Source organism: Acinonyx jubatus, chromosome B2 (genome assembly GCF_027475565.1).
Source record: "Acinonyx jubatus isolate Ajub_Pintada_27869175 chromosome B2, VMU_Ajub_asm_v1.0, whole genome shotgun sequence".
In the NCBI taxonomy this organism is placed as follows: Eukaryota; Metazoa; Chordata; class Mammalia; order Carnivora; family Felidae; genus Acinonyx; species Acinonyx jubatus.
In genome coordinates this window covers 91,998,750-92,025,314 of record NC_069385.1, presented here as the reverse complement: position 1 = coordinate 92,025,314, position 26,565 = coordinate 91,998,750, and the positions used below count along the sequence as shown (strand labels likewise).

The 26,565-nt window shown below is 33.4% G+C and overlaps 1 protein-coding gene across 1 annotated transcript in view; it reads right to left on the bottom strand.

Moving 5' to 3' along the window:
• Positions 1-26,565, bottom strand: part of EYS (eyes shut homolog) — a 1,591,614-nt gene that overhangs the window by 1,051,355 nt on the left and 513,694 nt on the right. Inside the window, exons 14-16 of the mRNA XM_053222617.1 lie at positions 24,391-24,650; positions 14,585-14,681; positions 14,285-14,392 (exon numbers count right to left, since the gene is read on the bottom strand). Coding sequence (XP_053078592.1) covers positions 14,285-14,392; positions 14,585-14,681; positions 24,391-24,650 — 465 coding nt within the window. The remainder of the gene's footprint in view (positions 1-14,284; positions 14,393-14,584; positions 14,682-24,390; positions 24,651-26,565) is intronic.

Here is a 26,565-nt window from a genome sequence, read left to right as displayed (position 1 = left end):
TATATGTATATTTTAAATTTTAGCCTTTTAATTCAAATAAGTGGTAGTATTTTCTTTTCATTTTTTTTCCTCTGGAGAAAATACAAATTACCTTTGTTGGTTCACACCCTGGGAAGTTCCTCAAGTGAAATTCGAAACTGGTCCCCACAGATTCAAAGCAAGGAGAGCCAGAAGAAAGAGGCAAACCACTCCAAATTGGTGGGGGACAGGTTTAATATGCAAGGGAACTTACATTCCAGGCATGTCTTGGGCATCCACAAGACAAGAAGGTCTTCACACACACTCCCCAAATCTTAAAAGTTTATATAAAAGCATTAATGAGGTTGTCATGTATCAAGTCCAGATGGTCTCAATAATGCATTACTCTCTCAAAACTTTGTCTAGTGGACAGAACATACATGCCAAGGACAAGCAGATGAAGTGAGTTGCTTCCTAATTGCCGGGATCCAGTTTTCAGGTCAATACAAGGTCATATCGTCTCAATGACTTCCTTCAACAAACTTCTAGATATACTTCCCCTTAAATGTTCTTTATGTGGGGAATTTTTTAAAAAAAATGAATGTATTGGGGAAAATAATTAATAAAACTTTGATAAATACTATTGAGCTTAATTCTGTACTGTATTCATTTTATAATTTGTAATCATAAAATTTATCCTATGTTAACAACTGGGTATTATTCTGCCCATTTATTGAATGATATTTTTGATATAGAAGCACTCTGGCTAAATTTAAAAAATCATTTTAGCAAAAACAATCTCATTACTGCTTAATTCAATGGACAGATGTTGAAGAAATTGGATGCATTTCAATGATTAGATGCCAGGTTCAAAGTATCATGCATTTAATAGAGGAAGGGTCTTTCAAAAGCCTTGCCATTGAGAATGGTTATAACTATATGTGGCAGAGTCACCCTGAATTTAATTTTAGTCTATTTCCGGATATTGTGCTGAACATATGTTTGTTTCAATATTTAGTCAATCTGTGTCTATTTGCCAGATGATAGAAGACCAATTCTCCTGAAATGGAATTGTGACTAGTTTTAGTCTTGTGTGTGTGTGTGTGTGTGTGTGTGTGTGTGTTTGTGTGTGTATGATAAACCAATAAATAATGTTAAGAGAAAGCAATAATTTAATCTTTTAACTTGTATATTCATAGAGAAAAACATTCATGAGAACATGAATAATTTCCATAGATAAAATTAAATCGAGAGAAAAATACACTTAGAAAAACAAGCTGTATATAGTTTTTCTTTTTCTTTCTCCTTTTGTAGAAGTCTAGATAAAAGTGCTCTCCCAAGTTTTCTTGTAATGTTTTTGAAACAGATTTTTATTCTGATTTTTCAAGGGAACTCTTCCTAATTAACTTGTTTCAACATAATTGTAATTACAAAAACAACCACCAGAAATTTAACATGCCTATGCTCCTCTTTTGCTCATTCATCATACATTAACTAATTGAGTGTCAGACACTAGTCATGTACCCAGATCCAAGTGCTTGGATAAGGCTTGGGCTTATTTTTTAAATTCTCATAGAGAAGTTAGGAGCAGTAATATGTAAACATTACAGGAAATACATGCCAATAGAGAAAAGTGTGAAGGCCTATAAAAACAGAGCTGTTAGAGAAGGTGACAGGAAAGGTTTTACTGTTTAGTCAATAAAGAGTGGAGTTTTTGTACCAGTTGGACAGAAGACATTAAAATTCCATGTGCAATGTCATGATTGTGTAAAAAAGATTTGTATTTCTCAAGAGCACTCCATGTAACTAAGATTTTGACAAAAATCACTTTTTAGAGTGATCCAATTACTATGACTCTTGCATTTGTGTTCAAATAGAAAAAAATTTTTTTCATCAAATATTTTGCTCAATATAGTCCAGAAGATGTAATGAATCTTTTAAATACTTTACTAAAATCAAGATATGTTCGTTAATGATACTCTCATTGATTGCTGTCGTGTGTTCCCAGTGAATCAATGATGATTCCGAGGGATCACAGAGTAGGTAGGAGTTTGACAGTGTTTTCAGTTGTAGCAGTAAAAGGTACATCCGGGAAATAATTTTTTCACACTGATAGATTTGAAAATGGTGTATTAAAACAAAATGTATCAGATAATGACTTTGAACTCAATTTATACATCTGTTCCAAGTATTTAGGACAGTTCTATCATACTTCCAGAAATTACTGAATCTATTCTTTACTCTAGAAGAATGAATATTAGAAAAATATTTTCGGACATCTTTCCTGTCAGTGATGGACTTATAATAATTATCACTGATTTTCTCAATCTATTACAAACATTTATTCATTAAAATTACAGAATTCTCTCACTCTGTGTGTATGTATATATGTGTTTCTCTTTTCCCCCTCTTTCTTTTTGAAAATCTGGAAATACCCATCCCTTGCCTTTTGCCACACGAATTTTATTTTCTGTGATTACAAAAAGGTTCCTGAATGGCTTCACTATCATGATCATGTACCCTAGAATCTGGAGATTTCAACCAACTTAAAATAGGAGATATTCTCCATTGATGCTTCTAAATTGAATCAGTTGTCTCTATACTCTTTGCCAAACAGTACTTTAAAAAAAATGTTTATTTTTTAATCTATTTTTGTTTGTTTATTTTTAAGAAAGAGAGTGTGAGCAGGCAGGTGCAGAAACACAGGGGGACAGAGGATCTGAAATGGGGTCTGGGCTGACAGCAGGGATGTGGAGCTCGAATTTATGAACCATGAGATAGTGACCTGAACAGAAGTCATAAGCTTAGCTGACTGAGCCACCCAGGCGTCCCCCAATAGTGCTTTTCTAACTCCTCATTTATTTCACTTTTACTAGATGACATTTGACTGTTAAGATGGGCTTTTCCTTTTCATTAATTACTTCATTCATTCATCCATCCATCCATTCATTCAATTATGGATTTGTATCTAAATGGAGTCAAGACTTTTTATTTTATTCAGTGGGTCAAATATATAACTATTTTTTATTTATTTGATGCTCACTTTGTCTGAGAGTTGGATAGTAAGGACCTCTTCAAGTTTTCTCCTCTATCCTTTTGACATCTCCATCATTCTTTGAACAGTTTCTTACTTTCTAACATAAGATATTCTAGGTTTATCTTATACGTTTCCTTTTCCAGATCTAGAATAAGCCATTTATTCTAGAAGTCCTAGAAACCAAGTTATTTAGAACCATGTTATTTAGAAACCATGTTATTTAGAAACCAAGATAATTTCTATGTGTATGTGTATTTATGTTTATGTATACATATAGTTATGTGTATACAACTATATGTACATACATATGGCACATATATTCCCATATTTATATTTATTGTTGTGTGTGTGTTCATATGTATATATGTATATTATAAACACATATATATAAAAGTATGAGTTCATACTAATTTCCCAATTCTAATTTAACATAATAGGGTTCATTTTAGTCTAGCTGATTTCTGTATTTGCCTTTCTTTTTCTAACAATGAGAAACCTTGTTATTATTTTAAACATATTTACTTCCTCCATTAGTTAATGTGAAATACTTTTCATGTTCTTTGTCTTCTTGTATGGTGAAGATATGAGATTCTTTTTGGTTTTATTCTTTTGTTTGTATCATTTTGAGGAAGTATGAGAAGATTCAGATTTTCTCAACTACCTAGAATTCTCTTTTGCTCATTTTTCAAGTTTTGTTACCTTCTGAACTTTAGCTTCCTGGATTCTTTTATAGATTTTACTAAAAGTTATTCATTTATTACATAATAATAGGGCAAATTTCCATGAAAGTCAAATCTTTATTTCAGAATAGAGCATCTACCTTGAATCTCTGTGCCTACCTCGTCTTTCCCAGAAGAATTGAAATGTATACATGTACTCTCTCCCTTCCTTACCCCCCACCTCCTACCTCCTTCTGTCTCTTCCCTGATCTTGCCCCCACACCTCCTCTCCCAAATAGGAGAGATAGGCAAAGTGTAGCACATTGCCAACTTGTTCTCCACACCTTCCTTGGCCCTTCAAATGAAACTGCATAAGGAGTGTCTGAAAGGAATGCCACCAGATTTCTCCTCCTATTGGCCTCCAGCTAAAATATACAATTATTCAGCTTTGGTGTATGTTTCCTTCCATCATTACTTGCTGAGACCCTCATCCCTACAGTATTCAGATCACATCTACCTAGGCTGAGAGGAAAAAATAAAAGTGAACCTTGATTTTTATTAATGTCTTAAGTGACCCAGTTAATCTTATGGTAGTATTGAATTATACATTAAAAGTCTATAAAACATTTTATTCTTTTGAAGAAACCCTATTCTAACAACTTTTAAAACACAGATATGCATATATTAAAATCGCCTGTCCCAAAGCAACAATTAAGGCCATGAAATTAATAACATATTTTTGATAACATGGAAATTTCTAACTTAAAGTCAAGGCTTTATTTCATAAGTTTTAGTGGAATTAAGCTTAAATAGGTTGCCAAGGTATGGAACAATTTTTGCTCAGATTTCCTTTAATTTGATAGTGACCTTAAATTTTCCAGATAGGATTTCACCATACTTTTCCAAAACTAAAATGAATTTTAACAGGTGACTTCTAAAGAAAATTCAATACATTGAAAAAATGTAGGGGTAAAGAGCAGTAACTTCATTTTACATAAAGTGATATTGCCATAATGAAAGGAGAGGGAAAATGTAAGATAATCACATGGGCTTGTAGCTCTAAAATGTGTTCCTGCCTTAAATTCTTCCTTTATCTTGTTTTCATCTTATTTCAGATGAGAAACTAGTTAATAAGTAAAGAAATTGTTTTTATGTTTCTAGAAAGCTGAGATACTTTAAAATATAACGTTAAATTAAGTCATATTATGAGATCCAAAATATAGATTTTAATGAGTTTTAATTTTAAAATGCATTTGGGGGTGCCTGGATGGCTCAGCCAGTTAAGTGTACGACTTCGGCTCAGGTCATGATCTGACAGTCCGTGAGTTTGAGCCCCGCATCGGGCTCTGTGCTGACAGCTCGGAGCCTGGAGCCTGCTTCAGATTCTGTGTCTGCCTCTCTCTCTGCCCTTCCCCTCTCAAGCTCTGTCTCTTGCTCTCTCTCTCAAAAAAATAAACATTAAAAATATTAAAAAAAATAAAAATAAAATGCATTTGTAATATTAAGATTTAATATATATTTATTCTAATAGATCATTTTATAAAAAATAGAGTTCAAAGACAAAAATAAACTACAAAACCTGTTGCAGGTAAAACTTTTTATGATTAAAATGTGTTAGCCTTGGGGCGCCTGGGTGGCTCAGTTTGTTGAGTATCTGATTTTGGCTCCGGTCATGATCTCAGGGCTTGTGAGTTGGAGCCTTGCATTGGGCTCTGTCAGTGCAGAGTCTGCTTCAGATCCTCTGTCCCTCTCTCTCTCTGCCCTTCCCCCAGCTTGTTCTCTCTCTCTCTCTCTCTCTCTCTCTCAAAAATAAATAAATATTAAGAAAACTTAGCCTATGTCACAGCTATTAAAATTTTGAGAGAATTTATAATTCATTTTAAAGCAATTTATAGCTCTTTCTTGTAATTCTATATTGCATTCCTGAACCATAGTTCATTATACTTAATGACATTTCTTAATCTTAAAATGAACAAGCTATTTATATTTGTGACATGGGTAAGGATTATTATACTAAAATTTTATGACAAAAGTTAAATAAGTCTTTTAAATAATATTTTAAAATTTTAGTAAGTTTAATCTGTGTTATAATTTTTAATGAATAAAAGCATATATAAGTATAAAAACAAATATAATAAAAAATACAATGCTTGTAAAATTTGCACATGGAAAAACTATCAAATTTAATATTAATCTAAGAGAATAATAGACATGCTATGTTTGACATGCACAGTTTACTTTTTGTTTTGTTTTAACTTAGCATCTTTAAGATGCTTTACTTTAAGGTACTGTACATTCTGTGTATCTCAAGGAAAAGGAAGAAGAAAAAGTAAACCAACTTTTTTCTACCCAATATATTTGCTTAATGGAGTGATTACTTTTAAAATAGTCTTTATATGTCATTATAATTTTACCACACATGGGTGTGGAAACAATGGTGTGATGGAAACATTTTCAGTAGATTATAAGTCATTTAGATTAATAACTGGTTTTTAGGTAACCAATTTATTGAACAATCTATTGATTTTTGTCTCTTAAATATACATTAACCAGTCATTTTCAACTTTGTACAGCAAAGAATTGCTGAACTCATGAATATCACACACTGATTGGTCAAAATATTCTTGTTGATGATTTCTGTGTGATAATCACATAAGCCATTTGGAAATTTTCCTTATTCCATATCCTTTGAATGGACAAAACACTGTTATAGTAATTGTTAGGGTGAATTCTTTCTTTAGCAGTCCATTTTCAGTAGCTAAATATTACTGTCAGTTATCTAAGTAAACTGATGACTGTGGCTTAAATAGACAATTCTAATGGATAACATATGTAATAAAGTCAGAAAATGTCAATTCTAATGTTCAGTTTGCAATAGTTTGTAGTTGAATTGGGGCTGTCATATCTCTAGGAATTCATCTTTAAATAATTAGTCATTAATTGTTGCAGGCCTCAGCTTCAATAATCAAAAGAGAGAATGGAACAGATTAAAAATATAGATGCAATAACAAAGTACATTATATAATAATTAATATTTTTAATTATTTGTGCCTCTATAGTTTAATTTCTACTAAACATACAATGATTGGTTTTAAATGACTTGTTATATTATTTCAAAAAAATTTAATGGTAAGTTAATATCAACATGCTAAAAAACACCAAAAGAAAGTCCTGTATCAAAAAACATATTCTTGGAAAACAGAATGTGATTACCTATTTTTCAGCTGTTGATGATTTTTTTTGTCTTTGAAAGATTTTAATGCATTGAAAATGGCCTTTATTATAACAATGTAAACAAAGCAATTTTCTGAGACTAGAATAATCAATCCCATATACCCATCATCTATATTTAACACATCTCAATCTTTTTCCAAGTTGCTGAATGATTTTAAGGAAAATGTATTTGACGTATATTTGAAAACCCTTTGGATACATCCCTATTCATTTTTCATTCCTTTCTACTGGGAAGAAATCACTATTCTTAGGTTGATATGCATTCTTCCAAATATGTTCTAAAATTTCACTAAATATTATATTAGTACTTCCAAAATAAAATATTTATGTATAAATCTAATAATATGTGTGCATGATTCATATGAGGAAAATTACAAAACTCTGATAAATGAAATCAAAGAAAAATTAAATGGAGAGATCCTACATGTTCATGCATAAGAAGACAATATTGTCAAGATGTTAGTTCTGCCCAACTTGATCTCTAGATTTGATGAAACCCCCATAAAAATTCGAGCAGGTTATTCTGTAGATATTAATAAAACAATTCTAACAATTATAGAGAGAAGCTAACGACTCAATGTTGAGGAGAACAAAGTTGAAGAACTGAAACTGCCTGACTTTAAGACTTATTATAAACCTATAGTAATCAAGATAGTGTGGTATTATCAAAAGAACAGAAAAATAGATCAATGGAACATAATACAGAACTCAGAAATATACCTACATGACTATTGTGAACTAACCTTTGACAAAAGACAAAGGCAATTCAATGGAGAAAAGATGATTTTTTTTTCTTTTCAACATATGGTGTTGGAACAACTGGACATCCACACTGAAAATTAAAAAAAACTAGACACACACCTTAAACTCCTTGTATAAGTTAACTCAAAATGGATCAAATACTCAATGAAAAATGCAAAATTATAAAAACTCAAATAAAGGACAAAATCTCAATGATCTTGGGTTTGGTTGTCTTTTAAATATGACAAAGAAAGAATTGATAAGATGGGCTTAATTCAAATGAAAAAAAAATGTATTCTGTGAAAGACAATGTCAGGAGAATAACAATAAAAGCCACAGACTGGAAGAAGATATTTGCAAAAGACATATCTAATAAAGGATTATTATCCAAAATATACAAATACTAAAAGTTCAACAATAAGAAAAACAATCCAAATAAAACATGGGCCCATAATCTTAACAGATACCTCACCAAAGAAAACCTATTGATGTCAAATAAGCATATGAAAAGATGCTCCATATCATATGTCATGAGGGAAATGCAAATCAAAACAACAATAAAATACACTACACACCTTTTAGAATAGCCAAAATCCAGAACACTGACAATACCAAATCCTCATAAAAATGTGAAGCAACAGGAATTCTCATTCACTAGTGATGGGAATGCAAAATAGTACAGCCAATTGAGAAAATGATTTGGCATTTTCTTACATAATATTTTACTAAATAATGTTATATACATTTTCAGAGGAAAATTGCCTTGGGGTTCCAAATATTTCCTGTTTATTATATAATCATCTTTGAAGGATGCCTGTGAATAGAGGCCATGACACCTCCATTTCCTTTCTTACATTTCCAATTACTGGGAAGGGCCTTTGGAAAAAGATAATGGTACTAGGCAGTTCAATAGTAATCAGGTGGTCAAATGTCATATCCTGAAACCTTCAACATCTGTTTCATGTCAGGAAGAGGCTGTTTCAGGCAGTATATTGTATTGGCAGCAGTTTTTCCTATATATGAGCAAAGCTTGAAGATTAAGATTTACAAAAACTCTTCAGCATTCTGCATATTGGTTGCCAGACTGCTCACCATTAGTAGTTGGCTATTTTCCATCAAGCTTTTTAGGATATTCTAAGTTTGATAAACACTTTGATTTTATCAGCTACATTGCAGAGTCAACATCAACTTTATAATCAATTTGGTTCTCTGTAAATGAACTTATAGTTTTTATGTTCATGAATCTACCACAGGGTTCTCTTTTAAACAGAGGGCATTTTGTCTGACTTCTTCCTCTAACTCTTTTGAGATCTCATATTGGAACTTGGAAGAGTGGTCTTCAAAAGCCGTAAAATTAATTGATGTGAAGCACCTTCATTTAGACTTGTAAGATCATTTTGAGTCTACCATTCATTTCATTCATTTCATTCTCTCTGACTCAGAGCTGTCTCCTAAGTCTCACAGGGAAAATTGGGAATGCTAGGCAGTTTGTGACCCAGGCTTCAGTTTGCATATTTTCTGTGACTTTATTTTCCATTTACTGATCCTATCTTCTGTTTGTTGACATCGTTTTTTGTTTTTTGTTTTCTTTGTTTTTTTAATCTTAATTTTTTACCACTCTTCTTCCTGGCCACAGCTTCATCATGGGAAGAGTGTTTGCCCCACACTTTCAGGCATGGCTACAATTACGTTTTTGCACAGTGATCTACATACAGGTAAGGATAAAGGTAAGGATAAAGGGCACTATTTCAGAGCCTAGGGCTTAAGAGGGTTTGCATGTTTTCTGCTTGTTCTCTTGAATTTCTGCCACTCTGTGAGAAGACCATACTAGTCCAATAAAAATGAGAGACATTAGGAGCAACAGACTGGCAAACTCTTCTCCCTCCTCAGCTAGGTCCCAGAGAAATTTAGATGAACCCAGCCTATATGATAGCCAAATACCTGTAAACCACAGATGTGAAACTATTAATAATAGTTATTTTTTAAGCAGAGTTTTCAGTTGCTGATAAGCAACAACAAACCTGTATAGTCTGTATAGTAACTTTGAAGGAGTTCATATACCCTGTAGACAAAGGATAGATATGGCTAAGGAACTTAAACCTTTGAATTCACTTTAAGCTCTATTAGTGGTAGAGGCTAAACCTCTCCTGTGTCTTATGGAATCTGTGCGTTTTTGCATATGGGCCCTCCTGTATATTCTGCTGAAGGAGTTGAGTTACAAAATGTTGCCAGTTTTCACTTGCTCATGCCCCATCATTTCTCATTGGTTCCAGCCCATAAAAAGGGTTAGATTCCAACTTTGCTGATGAGACATGGAAACACTTAACTGGGAACAGCTATGCTATATACCCAAGAAGAGATGCATAACCCCACCAATCTGTTTTGTCACAAAGTTGGGGAGCATGTGTGGGATTGAATCTAAGGTAGTCAGACCAAAGGAGAATAAATATAAAATTTAATGAGCTAAATGTGTTAACATGGATGGGAAGAGAAGATTCAGTGTGCTAATATTAGCATCCTGGGTATGGTGTTAGATAAATTGGCTAATCAAAAACAGGAGTTAATTTCAGCTTAGATTAGTGATGTAGAAGTGCCAGGGTATTCTTGGTATATATTAGGAGAAGTTCACAGGCTTATTGTTATGGAAATTGCTTGAATGGATCTATCGTGTGTCAGCTGTTCAGCTGCCCCTTAATTTCTATCCCAAGAGAATAAAGGAAGGCATCCCTATCTCCGAGGAAGAAACTGCATTCACCCAGGAGGGCATTTTATTCACCAAAATGAAGAACAGGGTTGGTGAGGGAGCACCAGTGTCTTAATGAAGTTTGTGGTGATTTTCCTTTATAGGCTGGAGTGAATGTGGGATGTTAAAGTAAAATTGGGTTCCCCAGTATAAATTAGAATAATGGGATCCAAGAATGGATAAAAACTGTTGGATATGCTTGACTATAACATTTAAAAATGAGGAAATAGCCACATAAATTAGAGAAACATAAATAGAATTAAGTATGTAGGTCTGCAGGACAGAAACACAATTCAATTTGCCTATGTAGGGATTCCTAGACTCTTACACAATTACAGACTTATGCTTTGTCATGGACTCAGGGTCTCAACTGAAGGACAGTAAGTCCCTTTGAAGAAGGATCTTGTCATATAGTCGCAGGTGTTTCATGTATCTTCCTGAAGGTTTCCACAGAGGATTCTGAGGCCATTTACCAGTATGATTGCGCATTGATGAAAGAAAGATATTCAGGCCTTCTAAGTTCCTGGGAAACGAATGGCCCTAAACTTATGCTTATCTTTGAAATACTCTTTCCACCAGTAGGAGTGCACATTTATTTAGGTCTGGTAGATGGATCACAAATCCATCTTTTGTTTTGTCATTTTATTTTCCCCCCGAGTCTCTGAATATATAGTGTAGTCAATACACTTAGTAATAGAATTTCCACATTGGAATAAGAACTGTTACACAGGAAAGCCCAACTGGAAGTTCTTGAAATGCCCCTTTAGACTTATCAAGGTTTCAAACCAAAAGCAATTCTGTATCCCTATGGGACTTGTAGTGATTAGTGTCCCCTTCAAGCCTTGTGAGTTACAGGAGTGGTGATTCAAAGCATGAATATTTACTTCACTAGATTAGACAGTGCAAAAGCCAGATGGCCATACAAAATAGTAGAAATAATAGAGGATTATCAGAAACTCAAGAAGGTTGTGATATAAATTTTGAGACCAATTCTAGATGTTAGATCTCTATTAAGATAAACAAATGTAGCCCTTGGTGCCTGGAGAGCAATAGTGATCCGGCAAATGAGTCTTATTTATCCTAATCAATGTGTGTCCGGTTGAATTTGTCCAACTGTTTTTTTGAAAGATATTTTAAAAGACCTAAATAAAGACATAGCAATTCTTTTCAAATTGATCTACAAATTCAATGAAATCCCAATAAAAATTCTACCCAGTCTTTGTTTGCTTGTTTGAATGTAGGGATTTATGTGGAACATGTTGATTGTAACAGAAGAAACTATCCAAAATAACTAAAGCTTCTGGAAGAAGATTAAAAATATTGCATTACCAATATTGAGATATTTCAAAGTTAAGTAATTAAGATTTATGGTACTGGCACATAGATAGCTAACTGAAATAAGGAAACAGAATAGAGGCAAAGAAATAAACATATTCATTTATAGGGATTTGATCTGCAACCAAGAAGGTGTTGTAGGTCAGGCCAAGCAGTAAGTAACAGATGACCTCATGCAATACATATAGCAGGCACAATTGGTATAGCATATGGAAAAATGAATGTAAGATTCCTACCTTATACACGCACAACATACCACACACACACACACACACACACACACACACACACACACACACACACACTTTCCAGATAAATTGATTTAAATGTGAAGGGTGAAACTTTATTTTATTTAAAAAAAATTTTTGAAGTTTATTCATTTTTGACTGAAACAGAGACAGAGAGTGAGTGGGGGAGGGGCAGAGAGCCAGAGAAACACAGAATCCAAAGCAGGATCCAGGCTCCAAACTGTCAGCACAGAGCTCCATGAGGGGCTTGGGGCTTGAACTCATGAACCATGAGATCATGACCTGAGCAGAAGTTGGATGTTTAACCAAGTGAGCCACCCAGTTACCCGAAACTTTAAATATTTTAAAAGGAAATCTAAGCAACATCTTTTTGTCATAGAATAAACTTTTTAAAAAATATTGAACCAGTTTTGAATCCCTGGATCAAATCTTACTTGATCATGGCCAACAGTTTTTTAAAAATCTATTATTGAATTGAGTTGCTAATATTTTCGGTTTTACCTTTTCTTTTTTGTTGTGTCTTCATCTGTTTTTTTCTTTTTTTATGAGGGTAATGCTGGCCTCATAGAATGCATTTGGAAGTTTTCCTATCTCTTCTATTTTTTGGAATAGTTTGAGAAGAATAGCTATTAGCTCTTCTTTAAGCAGTGTAAACATTTTAAACAAGATGAAAAATGCAACCCATAAACACACATTAATTTGTTTAGATTAAAATTAAATTTTAGCACTCAAAACATCATAAAGATGGTGAAATGTCAAGCCACAATCAATAGAATATTTTTAGTACATACAGCACAACTAATGAAAACAGTAATAATTAAAACACATAAAGATTCTTACAAATCAAGAAGAAGAAAACATAAATGGGAAGATGCCATAAATAGGCATTTCTAGAAAGGAAAAATTAGGGACTCCTGGGTGGCTCTGTTGGTTGAGCATCTGACTCTTAGTTTTGGCTTGGGTCATGATCTCATGGATTTGTGAGTCTGAGCCCCGTCTGCGGCATCATGCTGAGGATGTGGACCCTGTTTGGGATTCTCTCTCTTCCTCTCTCTTTGCCCCTCCCCGACTCAGGCTGTCTCTCTCTCAAAATAAATAAATAAACTTAAAAATTGCATTAGGATGGAAAAATTAAATATTTTGAAATGGCTGAAGAAATGCTTAAAGTCATAAGTTATGATGGGAGTATAGAAAAAAACACACACACACAAGGAGATACAATTTTGCACACAGCAGATAAGCCCAAATGAAATATGTAAGAATGTAAATAGGGACATTTTTTCACTTTTGTTAAGAGTGTGAATATTCCATTTTCAAAGTGAATTGAAAAAAAATGATATAATACATGTGAAAACATCTACTCAATAGAGCAATTATTCCATTTTTAGATACCAAACTAAGGTAACATTAGTACTTGTGTATTGGGGAAATATTTGAAAACCGAAATGATATTATTATGTCTAAGAAAGAAGAGTCAAATAAACCAGATATCTATTATCAGAAGAATGATAAACAAATGTTGGAAATGTTTAAATGGAATATTCTACAACAGTTAAAACTGAGCAACTGATACATGAATGATGCAGAAATATTTAACAAAATGAATTGTTTCTTAAGATGATACACAATATTATTTCACTTATATTAATATGCAAGCTAAGTGTTTTATTGAGGCAGGCATACAAATAAAATGGTTAATGCTGTATATTTTTTAAGTGTTTACTCATTTTTTGAGAGAGAGAGACAGAGAAAGAGAGCATGGGTGGGGGAAAGGCAGAAAGGGAGGGATGTGCAGAATCCGAAGCAGGCTCCAGGCTCTGAGCCATCAGCACAGGGCCCCACAGGTTCACGAACCTGTGAACTGGGCTGAAGTTGATCATGACCTGGGCTGAAGTCCGGTGCTCAACTGACTGAGCCACTCATGTGCCCCAACTTGATAGTGTATTTTAAAGGCAAGGTAATGGGTTAAATAGGTGATGGGGATTAAGGAGAGCACTTGTGATGAGCATCAGGTGATGTATGGAAGTGTTGAATCACTATATTGTATACCTGAAACTAATATTACCCTGTATGTTAACTAACTGAAATTTTAATAAAACTTAAAAAACAAACACAAAATAAAATCTTGGTTGAACAACTACAAAAATCATGATATTCAATACAATTGTATGGAAGAGTAGAGGAGTAATTGGGTTTAAGCAAGTAAGTACTTGGGTTAAGGATACTGGGAATATTCTGCTTAAGTTGAATGATGGGTGCATGTATGTTCACTTTACTATTTAAATATCATGTATATAAAATAACTGAATCAGTAAATGTAGTCTCTAACCTGTTTGACAGATCCACGCAGGTTCCATTATTTTTGCAAGGTCTAGAAGAACACTCATTTGTATCAAGATCACATAGAGGTCCAGAAAACCCAGGTCTGCAAATACATCTTTTAAACAAGACATTTAATGAGTCCATTAATATAAACATACAAAGTCAAAGCTTCAAATAATTGTAGCATGGCAAATTGTTAATAACCAGAAATGTTGTTTAATTTGTCAACTGAAATTATAAACATGGATATATTCAGATACATCTAGATGCATAAACTTGAATCCAGATATTTTTGGGTTTTCTGTACCTGAAATTGTTGACTCCATCTTCACAGTCACCATAATTCTGGCAGGGAAGAGAGAAGCACTCATTCACATTAATTTCACAATGTTCACCCTCAAATCCTGCGGAAAGATGAGATGGATATAGATGAACAATCCTCACTTTAAAGTGTGAAAATCAGTCAGTGGTAAAGAGTCTGGAGAATATGCTCTTAGAGGAAGTTTATGGGAAAAAAAAATTAAATAAAGAAAGAGAAAACACCTCATCTATGGCCTCTCATATAACTCTATTTCACATAACATATGAATAAAATTATGTTAGTTTCTAATTAATGAGTTCAAATGAAAGAATCAGGGGAGGAATATTTTACTCAATCCTTTGGGAAAGTGGGGTCGTTGCTAATGTTGCTGTTGTTTTAAGGTATTTAAATGTTTGAACAAGAACTGAAACAATCTGGAAAGGAAATGAATTAATGTGACGGCTGATCTTAACATAAAATTGAGCTTCAGCAATCAAATTTATTCAAGGCAGTTAGCAGATGAGGCAAATTATTTAATTACTTTCCATATCCAAGTGATTCAAAGAAAACAAATTATTTTGATCCATAACTACGTAATCAGTCATCCATTTAAACACATGCCAGTTATTTTTTTAAAAAACAAAGAACATGAAAAAAAATGTACAGAATTATGAGAGGCACTTGTAATTATTTCAACACTTGTGTCAGAAAAAAAAATCAGTATATCACTTTTTAAAATGCATTTAATATTTTAATATTTATGATGACAATTTAAACAATTATTTCCATATTTCTATATTAACTAGGTAAATTGAAATATAGTCTTATACTCATTTTTCTTGCTAATATTTTTGTAATACTAGTTAGAGAATGTATGAAACAAGAGGATTTTCCTTTATCTTACTTTTCCAGTGCTATAACTAAGTGCCAAATAATTGCAAATTTCTGACATTACAAATGACAATATCTACTCATATTTTTTAGTTTGAAGAACATGTCATTCAAGTTGTTCTATTAAACCTGTAATTTTTATTGGCATATAGGCTAGGATCTGAAAGAGCATGATCTAGGGACCCATGAAGGGCCATCTTCCTACCACAGTTCTATCTCATAAAGTTTCTCCTCCTCTTTCTATCTTCAAATATCTCTTCACGTTGAAAGTTTCAAATCATTTGTAATATCAGCATGGAGATGATATAGCACTGCTTCTTTGGTCTCTATTTCTATTATCATGATCTTTTAGCTTCAGCATCTACTGCTGAGTGGAATGTCCTCTATACTTCCTCATTTACAGTCCCAGGAGAGAACATGGGGTTGTCCTACTTTATCCTTTCACGTCGTGCTATTAGCCATTGCCATTCTCTGTGGTGTCTACCACCAAGTCAAGTGGCAAACCTGCTTCTACTTGGGAGTTTGGCAAGTTGGTATTACCTCTTATAAAATCTGGCTGCTTTTAGGTGGGAGATAATATGGAAACTTAAACATTACTTAATCCAAAAGAAGGCAAGAATAAAAAGGAACAAAGTAGAGATATGGTACTCTAGAAAATAGAAAACAAATAGCAAGATGATTCATTTAGAGCCATTATACACCAATATTTATATCAAACGTGGTTTTAAAAAAATACTTCAATAAAAGGCAGTGACAGCCAGGCTAAAAAAAACAACAGAACCAACCACATGATTTCTAAAAGAAATTCACTTTAAATATAGAGATGACGATAGGTTAGAAGTAGAAAGACGGAATAAAGATGCACTATGAAACACTTATCAGAAGAAACCTACAGTGCCTATGTGTCTAGCAGATTAGGTAGTCTTTAAGACAAGCATCATTATTAATTTGTCCTATTTTTTTCTTACTCAATTATCAAAGCCTGCAAGTTAAGTTCTGAAGTTTCATGCTTACAATTTCATTCATGTACTAGGTTTGTATTGCCAGTATTAAAAATAAAATTAAAAAGAGTTATTTCCAAGTTAATACGGTTCTCCTAATTTTAGGTAAGCAAGGTTATCATTCCAACACATTACACCATTCATCAATCCAATAATGCTATCCTATTTAAATTGTAACTGTTACAGCATAGTTATAAATAACATAATAAGCTTTTTTTTATGTATATATATATATGTAAAAAAAAAGTTAAAGATTTAGAACAGTGGATGCGTTACACTATTCCTACTTCAAGCATGACTAGCTTTCTCTAGGAGGTAGAGTCTTCTGACACTAAGCTGTTTCTTAGAAGTGTTCGTTTGAGGCACTGGAACTCAGAGGCATTGGCTAGCTAGAGAAGTAATGCCAGTGTACCTCCCTGAGTTCAGCTGGGCTGATAAAGCAGAAGAACATTCAGAACCTGGAAACTCAGGCAGCTCACAGAATAACCTTGTGTTTGTGATTTTGCCTTATTCATTTAGTTTGACATTTCTGAGATGGAGCTTTGTTACCAACCAGCAACATGTCAATGGGTTGAGGAAATTAGATTGCTACAACTCAATAGGCATTGGGAGAAAGAAATAAAGTAGACACAGAGTGCATTTAAAATAAACTGAAGCTTTGCTAAGAAAGCTTGTGTTTGTGGGGTTTAAAGGAGAAAAATGTATATATACTTAGTCCTAAACTATACTTTCCATAGTCCTTGGTGTTAGAAGCAGATATTCATTCGTGTGAAGGGTATTTGTTTTGAATATATGCAGTGACAACTAAAAGTCTGTCAAAACTTTATAAGTACAGTTAATTCATTCCATGCTACTCTCCAGTTATTTATCCCTATCCAGACTATTAAGCTGACTCTATTAACTGCAATAGGGTTTTTTATACACAAACTGATTTTCTTATAATGTCTTGCCTATACATTGTCATAGAGAACGCATGTGACTAATCAATAAATATTTTTACATTTTCTCATCCTCTAAAGCATAATGGTAAGTTACTAAACTTACTGTTCATGAACCAAATCGGTGTCAACTATAGGCATAATCTTTAAAATCACTTAATATTTTCTCATTTCTAAAAAAAAAATCGTTTTCACATGATTCTTTAGAGGGGATATCATAGATTATTTTTTTTTAACGTTTATTTATTTTTGAGGCAGAGCATGAACGGGGGAGGGGCAGAGAGAGAGGGAGACACAGAATCCCAAGCAGGCTCCAGGCTCTGAGCCATCAGCCCAGAGCCCACGCGGGGCTCGAACTCACGACCGTGAGATCATGACCTGAGCTGAAGTCAGACGCTTAACCGACTGAGCCACCCAGACGCCCCAGGGATATCATAGATTAAAGTACATTAACAATAGTTCGATTTTCATGAAACTTGACTAAGAAACATTTTGTTATTCAGGGCTATACCTTGACAACTCTCCCATTAGAAGTAATACCACTTGGAACTAGGAATGAAAGTAAATAGGGGAAAAACTAGAGCATATCTTTTATGTATTCAATAAGTTAGTGTTAAAATCATACATTTTAAAATAAAAACTAAAAATATTAAAAGTGAATGATTTTCAAAAGCATTAGAAAGACATTATTTTTCTTTTTTCTTTCTTTTTCCGAGAGAGAGAGAGAAGGCATATAAGTGGGGGAGAGAGGCAGCAGAGAGAGAGAGACAGTGAGAGAGAGAAAGAGAGACAAAGAGAAAGAGAGAGACAATCTTAAGCAGGTTCCATTTTCAGCACTAAACCCTATGTGGGGCTCGACCCATGACCCGAGCCAAAATCAAGAGTCTGACACTCAACCACCAGAGCTACACAGGTGTCCCTATATTTTTATTTAAAAATTTTAATTTATCTAGATTTTAAAACTTTATGAAAACAACTACAACAAAAAAGATATCTTTCTCTTGGCAAGTCAGAATTTTTTTTAAATATTGTTTTATTTTTATTTTAAAACAATATAATACAAATACTAGCATTGTCTTGAAAAATTAACCAACTATTACAAAACAGTTGCATTTACTTCTATGAAATAGAAAAGACAGAACTAATTTCTACTAGGCTTAATATGGTTTTAACACTGATTTTAAGAAAATTTAAAAAAATGAGTATAAAAGCTGACATTTTCTTTAAAAATTTTTCATGTTTTAATTTATTTTTGAGAGAGAGACAGAGAGAGTTGGAGAGGGGCAGAGGGAGAGGGAGACACAGAATCTGAAACAGGCTCCAGGCTCTGAGCTGTCAACACAGAGCCCAACACGGGGCTCGAATTCATGAGCCATGAGATCATGACCTGAGCTGAAGTTAGATTCTCAACCGACTGAGACACCCAGGCACGTCTTAAAGCTAATATTTTAAAATACAATAAATTATTGACATGTTTTTAAAGTTAACTAGCAACAATATATATTTTCTCTGAAGAATTTCCCCAATATAAATATCTACAGCTCTTTAAACCTAATAGATATATGCTACCAACATAAGCGCATATTTTTAATTCTCAAAAAGAGTAATTTTTAATTTAGACAAACTATATTGTCAAGTGACACATTTATTTGGTGCTTGGAATTATACACCTCAGGTAACATGGCATTACCGTAGTAATTGTATATGTGTTGGAGTAATAGACACATTTGAATGCAACTACTTGCTTCCTCTGGTACTACAAATCCATCATGCTTAGAATCCCAATTGTAAATCGACAGCACATGTAAATGATTTGATTCTTCCTTCCACTGTGACATTTTACAAGTACTCTTTGCCACAGTCTAATCCTTTGTAAAGTGTCATTTTAAAAAACTTTTGCTCCGGGGCACTTGGGTGGCTCAGTTGGTTAAGCCTCTGACTTCAGCTCACGTCATGATCTCAGTTGGTGAATTTGAGCCCCACATCAGGCTCTGTGCTGACAGCTCAGAGCCTGGAACCTGCTTTGGATTCTGTGTCTCCCTCTCTCTGCCCCTCCCCAGTTCACACACTCTCTGTCTTTGTATTTCAAAAATCAATAAACATTAAAAAATTTAAAAAAAAGAACTTTTGCTCCTTTCACCTTGGAGACATATGGATGAAGTGGGTACATTTGGAAACTAAGCCCTGTAAATTAAAAGTAGTGGATAAGGTGGTGTTCTTGCCTACAAACCAAGATATAATTCAAAGTAGAAAGATAAAGAAGCTTTCCTAAAGAGAGTATGAGAAACAAAATATACTTTAAGCTGAAATGATTTTAGGTCTCCCACTGTACACACACATACTAATAACTCCACTGTATGCTGTACGCATTTTATCCACATGCATTTTATCTACAGTCATCTCTACCTCTGTATCGTAACCCTCATGCCATTCTTATATTTCATTTCTACCAGTCTGAAGCTGAACTGCGTTTGTTCAACCTCTTGAACTTTATTAGCTCTTTCCCTTTACTATATGCATTAGAAATCACTCTTTTGATCACATACAATATAAACAAAAATACTAAGCTAGATAGAAGGAATGGCATTTATTGGGTAGCCTAGCTGGAAGGATGCCCCATAGTCTGTAGAATTTATAAAAGAACCATAGGAACTGCCAGGATGAGTTATTCTTTCACAAACACTTCTCTCCTAGTGAATTCAGATCTCCATGTGAAGAGAACATGGAGTTGGCTGCATCCACTGAAAAACTCTGGAAAAAAGAAGAAGCCTCTTTCCTTAGTGTCAATTCCAAGGAAGGGCTCTCAGTGCCAATATTCCAGTCCCATGCTGATGTGGATCAATCATAATTGCCAGAGAGATGGAGTTTTCTATCTCTCTTAGCTTGAGCTCTTCCAAAATAAGACTATGAGATAATAATATGTACTCAGGTAGCTTATTTGAGAGGTGATCCCAGGAATTCCTGCAAGGGAGTGGGTAGATAAAACAGGGGAGAGAGGGGCTTAATGAGTAGGCTACTGTGACGGGCAATGTAGGCTCCAAGGCTGCTGGGGATCCTCTTATGAATCATGTGGAACATAACTCAGAGCTCTCACACTCCATAACAAACTTTGCATCTACAAAGTAGGAACGTGGTACTTTACTGGTTAGTTAATTTATGTGTCTTTCCTTGAACTTAAGTTCCTTGAGGGTGTGTCTTTGCCTGCTTAATTTCCCCAGAACCTGTTTCAAGACTTGACACATGGTAGGAAATCAATATGTGTTTGTTGAATCAGTTAATAAAGAATACAATTTTTAGATTTCTAGAACCCTACCAACATCTATTTGCAAGATTGGGCAGAGCATAGTTCAGAGAGACAAAAAAAAAAATATATATATATATATTATATATATTTATTTATTATTTATATATTTATTTATTATTTATATTATATTAATTTATTTATTATATTTATTTATTTATTATTTACATTTATTTATTATATATATATATATATATATGCTATATATATATAGCATAAATGTTGAGGTAAGCTAATTGATTGCATACTAAATCACCAAAACCTAACACTTTATATAAGGTACCTAAAGTAACCCATTTGTTTCCAGGAATCTTGAAGAATCATATATGTCTTTCTATGTGCTATTTTTATATTTATTAAAGAACTTATTTTTTTTACCACAGAAATTATTTAAACAAATAGGATTAGATACAAAACAAACCTGTATTGAATTGTTACTGGTAGACACCTTTCTATCTACCTATTTTCCACTAGAAAATGGTGAATGTTCATAGGGATAAAGTTAACTTACCTCAGTTCTAAACAGAAGACAAAAGCACTGCCTTTACTTTCTCTTGCAAAACATGATCACCATAGTTCTGGTGTTTTACTACACCTATAATTTTTAAGTTGCTCACATTGTACCCAAATGGATTAGATTGTTTTGACTCTAAGTTTCAATCACACTAACCAAAGTAGTTTACCTGGTAAGCATTCTATTTGGGATGAATCATAGTATCAGTTATTCTAGTTGCTGTTCTTCAGAGTGAATTTTAATGCCATTTATAATTTAGTTATCTATTACATAGTCACATTACTACTCTGGCTTTGAGGTTTTATTTATATTCATATTTAAATTGTGATAGACCATACAGACTGACTAAAAACTGTGAACAGAATTTCAAAAACGCATATGCTGAACTCCAAGACCTTAAGCCTTAAATCTCTTTCCTCATGATACCCTATATCCTAGGCACTTAGCAAACACTAACAGCTTGCAAAGAATTCCAGTGGAGCTTCGAAATCCTGTATCTATATATGAGGTTAAGTCTTGGAATTCTCATGGTTTTAAATTTCAGTACTTTTATTATTTTGTTTGTTTGTTTTAAGTTTATTTATTTTGAGAGAAAGAGAGAGAGTGTATGCAAGCAGGGGAGGTGAGAGAAAGGAGACAGAATTCTAAGAGAATCCTGTCAGTCCAAAGCCCAACATGGGGCTCAATCTCTCAAGAACTGTGAGATCATGACCTGAGCTGAAATCAAGAGTTGGATGCTTAACAGACTGAGGTACCCAGGTGGCCCTTAAATTTCAGTACTTTCAAAATTGAATTTGATCAGAATATTTTCTTTAAAAAAATAAAATGATGCCTTTGACGTAGATACTTTTTCAAACAACAAGTATTAAAGTAACTCAGGGCATAGTGTCTAAGCTATTCCACAGTCACCCTCTTTTTAATATTCTGAGGTAGTTTTTTAAAGCAATGTCACAGGCTTCAGTTTGATCTCCTACAGAGGTTGAAGTATTAAAGTCAATGGTGAGTAAACATTTTTTATAGTAGTTAGATCTCATTTACAGAAACTTACTCCTACATTTCCTTAGGTTTCGAAAAAATTTTCAATTTCAAATATATATATATATGTATATATATATATATATATATATATACACACACACATACATGTATACATAAATATATATATGAAGCAAAATAGTTTAGAAATGATGTACACTTCAAATATCTCTGTGCTGAATCACAGTTAGAAACACATGATTCGTTGTGCCCGCCCACTACTCTGTCCAAAGCATTGATTTCAGTGCTCATATCTCTCTTAAACCCTTAAGTAGAACGATGAATTTTCAAGAAAAAAAATAAACCAACAAGATTTTACTAATATACAAGATGAAATAAATCTAAATTGTCCTCAAGATATTTTTGTGATGTTCATGAGGCTAGAAAATATTATTACTAATATGATAGTTGATAAGGTTTTATGATATCTCTGAACTTATTTTTCCTTCATCCCTCAACAGGAAAGGAATCTCACCAGATTATATAAATTCATTAAGTACATCTGTGAATTACAAATAAATTGTCAAAAAAATTATATGGAAAAAAATGACATGCCCCCCAAATATACCTGTCTTGTAGAAAACTATCTTTGGCAAAAATAGAGGAGGTTTTATTTTAATAGAGGAAATAGGCTACTGCCTCTCAATAAATATTATCCATTACTTCTATTCTGAGAATATATTAGTAGGCTAAGTAAAGCATCACAGAGTAATCCTGCTAAATAAATCAGCTCCTCCCTTGCTACTGAATAATATTTCATAAATTTTCACTCTCAACATTTATTAAAAGGAAAATTCTTCATTTAAATTATTAACTTTATAATTACTGAGGGTTTCAGGGTATTAGGTGTTCCCCTCACATTTTTTCCTATCTTGCTTTTCCTGACTCATTCCTGCAAACATTTATCCATATACCTTATATGCCCATATTATTTGTTTTATACAGCCCATGTCATTTTTGCAAAAACAATTGCTAATGGCTTTCCACTTTGTAGTTCCAATCCCTCCTAAGGTCCAGAAGTTTCTGTCATGTATGTACATTCAAGGACTTGCCTCTATATCCTTACAATAGATTTTCTTATACATCAGGAATTTCTAGAGGTTTCATAAAAACAAACAAAAACAGCTTTGACTAAGATACCAATTAATTGGTACAGTCTAAGCTGACCTTTTGGGACAGAAGAGTAAAGAAGCACTATCGTTATTTTTAATAAACATCTATTCTAGTAGAATCAGTAACAAGGAAAGAGACATGAACCCATAAGTTGGCATTAGAAAATAACTAACAGTTGTAGGCTTTTATACACAACATGGTTTTTATATTGTGCTTATGACAAACACATTCCAGTTATAATGAAAATGTGCTAGTTTTATGATAGAAGCATTCCTGCTGAAGATAGTAATAGCTCTTGAGTAGTCAGCAATACATGAGCAGTAAACATTTATGCAGATCACCTAATCAGATCACTAATCAGATTTCTTTCAGTTACATCTGAAGAGATCCCAATCAAGCACCTTGAATAACTTGATATGACCCAGAAAGCCGGAAGTTACTCACTTCAGGAATAGCTGGATTTGGAGCTCCAATAATGTCTTTTGTGATCTGCCCGTCCTCTATCCCTTTCATAGGCTCTATTTTAGCGCACAAAGTAGGCACAAGAGTCACATGATACTGGCTTAGCAACCACAGCAGACATAAATGGTGTTCATAGATCCCTCCAGGAGGGAAGTTACAGTGAAGCATTTGATTACCCTAGATTCTATCTATGCTCATTTCTAACTAACTGCTATTGTAAGGAACACTACATGGACAAAATTCAAGAAAAAGAAGCTATTAACAATAGGAGAAGATTTCTTAAAAAAAAAAAAAAAGAGCCCAAATCTATGAAGTTTTGCCTTTCCCTCACCCATTCCCCCTGGCCCCCCAACATCATGCTACTTAGGTTAACTTTTTAGATTATTTCTGTGGTCTGTTTATATACCTATATTTGGAGTCAAATACTCCCCCATCTCCAATGTATATATGTAAGTTTTCTCTCACCCATTTTTAGGAAGTCATAATACCATAAATACAAAATAAACCAAACAGACAAAAAAGTGAAATATAACATTAAAACAAATATAGGCTCTTACCTTCTCTACACACACAATAATGATTTCCATCAACCAAAGTCAAGCACGTTGAGTTGTTTCTGCAAGGGTCACTGAGTGGATCACAGGGGTTATAGTGTTGATGGCAAAATTTTCCAGTATAAAAGGGTGGGCACAGGCATACAAAGTGCCCAGGAATGGAAGACTCATGACAAAGAGCTCCATTCATGCATGGGTCAGAGTCACATTCATTTATTTCTTCACTACAGTTTTGTCCAGTCCATCCAGGTATACACTCACAGCTGAAATAAAATTTTAACAAGTATGAACAGTGCTGTTTCAAATGTATTCTTTGAATTTTGAATGTATTACTACATTGAACTAATTTGTATTTTTATTTATAACAAGATTAATAAGCATAGTTTAGAAACATCGTTTACCTAATTTCCTGAGACAATTCAATGTATAATACGGCAAAACTGACTGCAATGGCAAAGATAAGATTTAAGAAGCATTTTCTAACGTGGTAGGCCACTGACACAGATCAGAGAACAACAGTGCTACCAATTTCAATTTTGGCAACTATTGAGTTTAATTACCAATTGACAAAATTTCCTCAATTATTTCTTTTATGCAAAATAATTTTCACTGTTTATAAGCCTGAGATGATATTTATGCAATGTCTTTAGCAACATGTGACTCTTATAATCACCAGAGTATTTATAACAAGGTGTTCCTTTATGCTAAGCAAGTTTTTCATTTCACTTTTGCATGCTTTTAAGAACATCTTTCTTACTAATATTTGAATAATGTGGGAAAATTGAAGAGAAAGCAAATCACTAAAAAGTGAAGCATTTGGATCTTATCTGTACCTTACAGACTCCAGCTAGGTCTAACCCTCAACCATCTGGCATCTGTCATTCTCTCAGAAACTTTTGAGTTCAAATAGCAATTTAACCAAACATCTTCCACCAAACTAGGCTAATTCTTTTCCTAAGAGGAGGAGGATTCTAACAGAGCAGAAAAAATGTTTGTTCATGTAATGTATTATTCAAACGAGGGAAATGGACAGGAAATGAATGGAGTAATACTGAAACCTGCCAATATGGAATGAATGGGAGGATTGTCCACCAACAGGTTGAGTGGAAGTCAATCAAAAACTGTGTGCATGTTCAGAGAGCGAGAGCACTCATGTCAGTCTATGGGCAAGGTACAGTTCTAAATCTAAAGTAAATGTGTTATTTGGCAAGTGACAAATCATGAGACAAGGCAAGGTATAGAGGATATTAGAAGAATTATTTTCAGAAAAACATTTTTTACTGATATATTAAATATTTAAAATAACTTGGAAAGAATAGTATATTCCTGAAATATTTAACTTGCTTCATGATAAACAACATCTTGCTAAAAAAGAGAGATAGAATAGGGGAAAAAAAGAGGACAAGGAAACAAGGAAGGGGAAGGGGAGAAGGAAGAAAAGAAAGAATAAGTTATCTCATTTGCACTATGTTAATAAATACAGAATATACCAATATAGTGAGAGGAAATAGTTGAATGATTGGCTTGTACCATTTGAAATGAATTGAAAATGAATTCTAAATAGATATAATACTCATTGAAATAAATACTAAAATGAATAGGGGGAAAGATAGCTTTAGGCATAATTGACTAATAATATGTTTACTAGTTTAATAAGATTGAATACAAACTAAAAAAAAGTGGAATTTACAGCTGTTTTTTAAGTTGGTAGTGTGCAGAAAGTTACTGCTACAATGCAAATTGAGTATTTATTTGTAAGGTATGTTTACAAGGCAAACCACAACTGAAACAATCTGTAACTCTGAAATGTAAAAATATATCTATGAATATGCTATTTCCTTAGAATGAGTAAAAAATGTGGATGTTTTACTTTCTCTTCTAAAAGGAAATGACATTATTTTCTTGACTATACATCCTGGTTTGCCTAGATAGTCCTGGCTTAGGCCTATTGTTCCAGTACAATGATTTACATGGTACCCTTTGATTTAACAAAAGTGTCTAAAGTGCTATTGTCTTAATTTTTTATTATATTATTAAGAAAAATGAATGTTTTCCAAAAAACACTATACTCTCAGTTATTTTCTAATCCTGCATATGATTTCATCTTGCTCTAAAATTTGTCTGTCATACCTTTGAAAAATGTATCCCATATACGACCTTATATTATAAACATTTCCA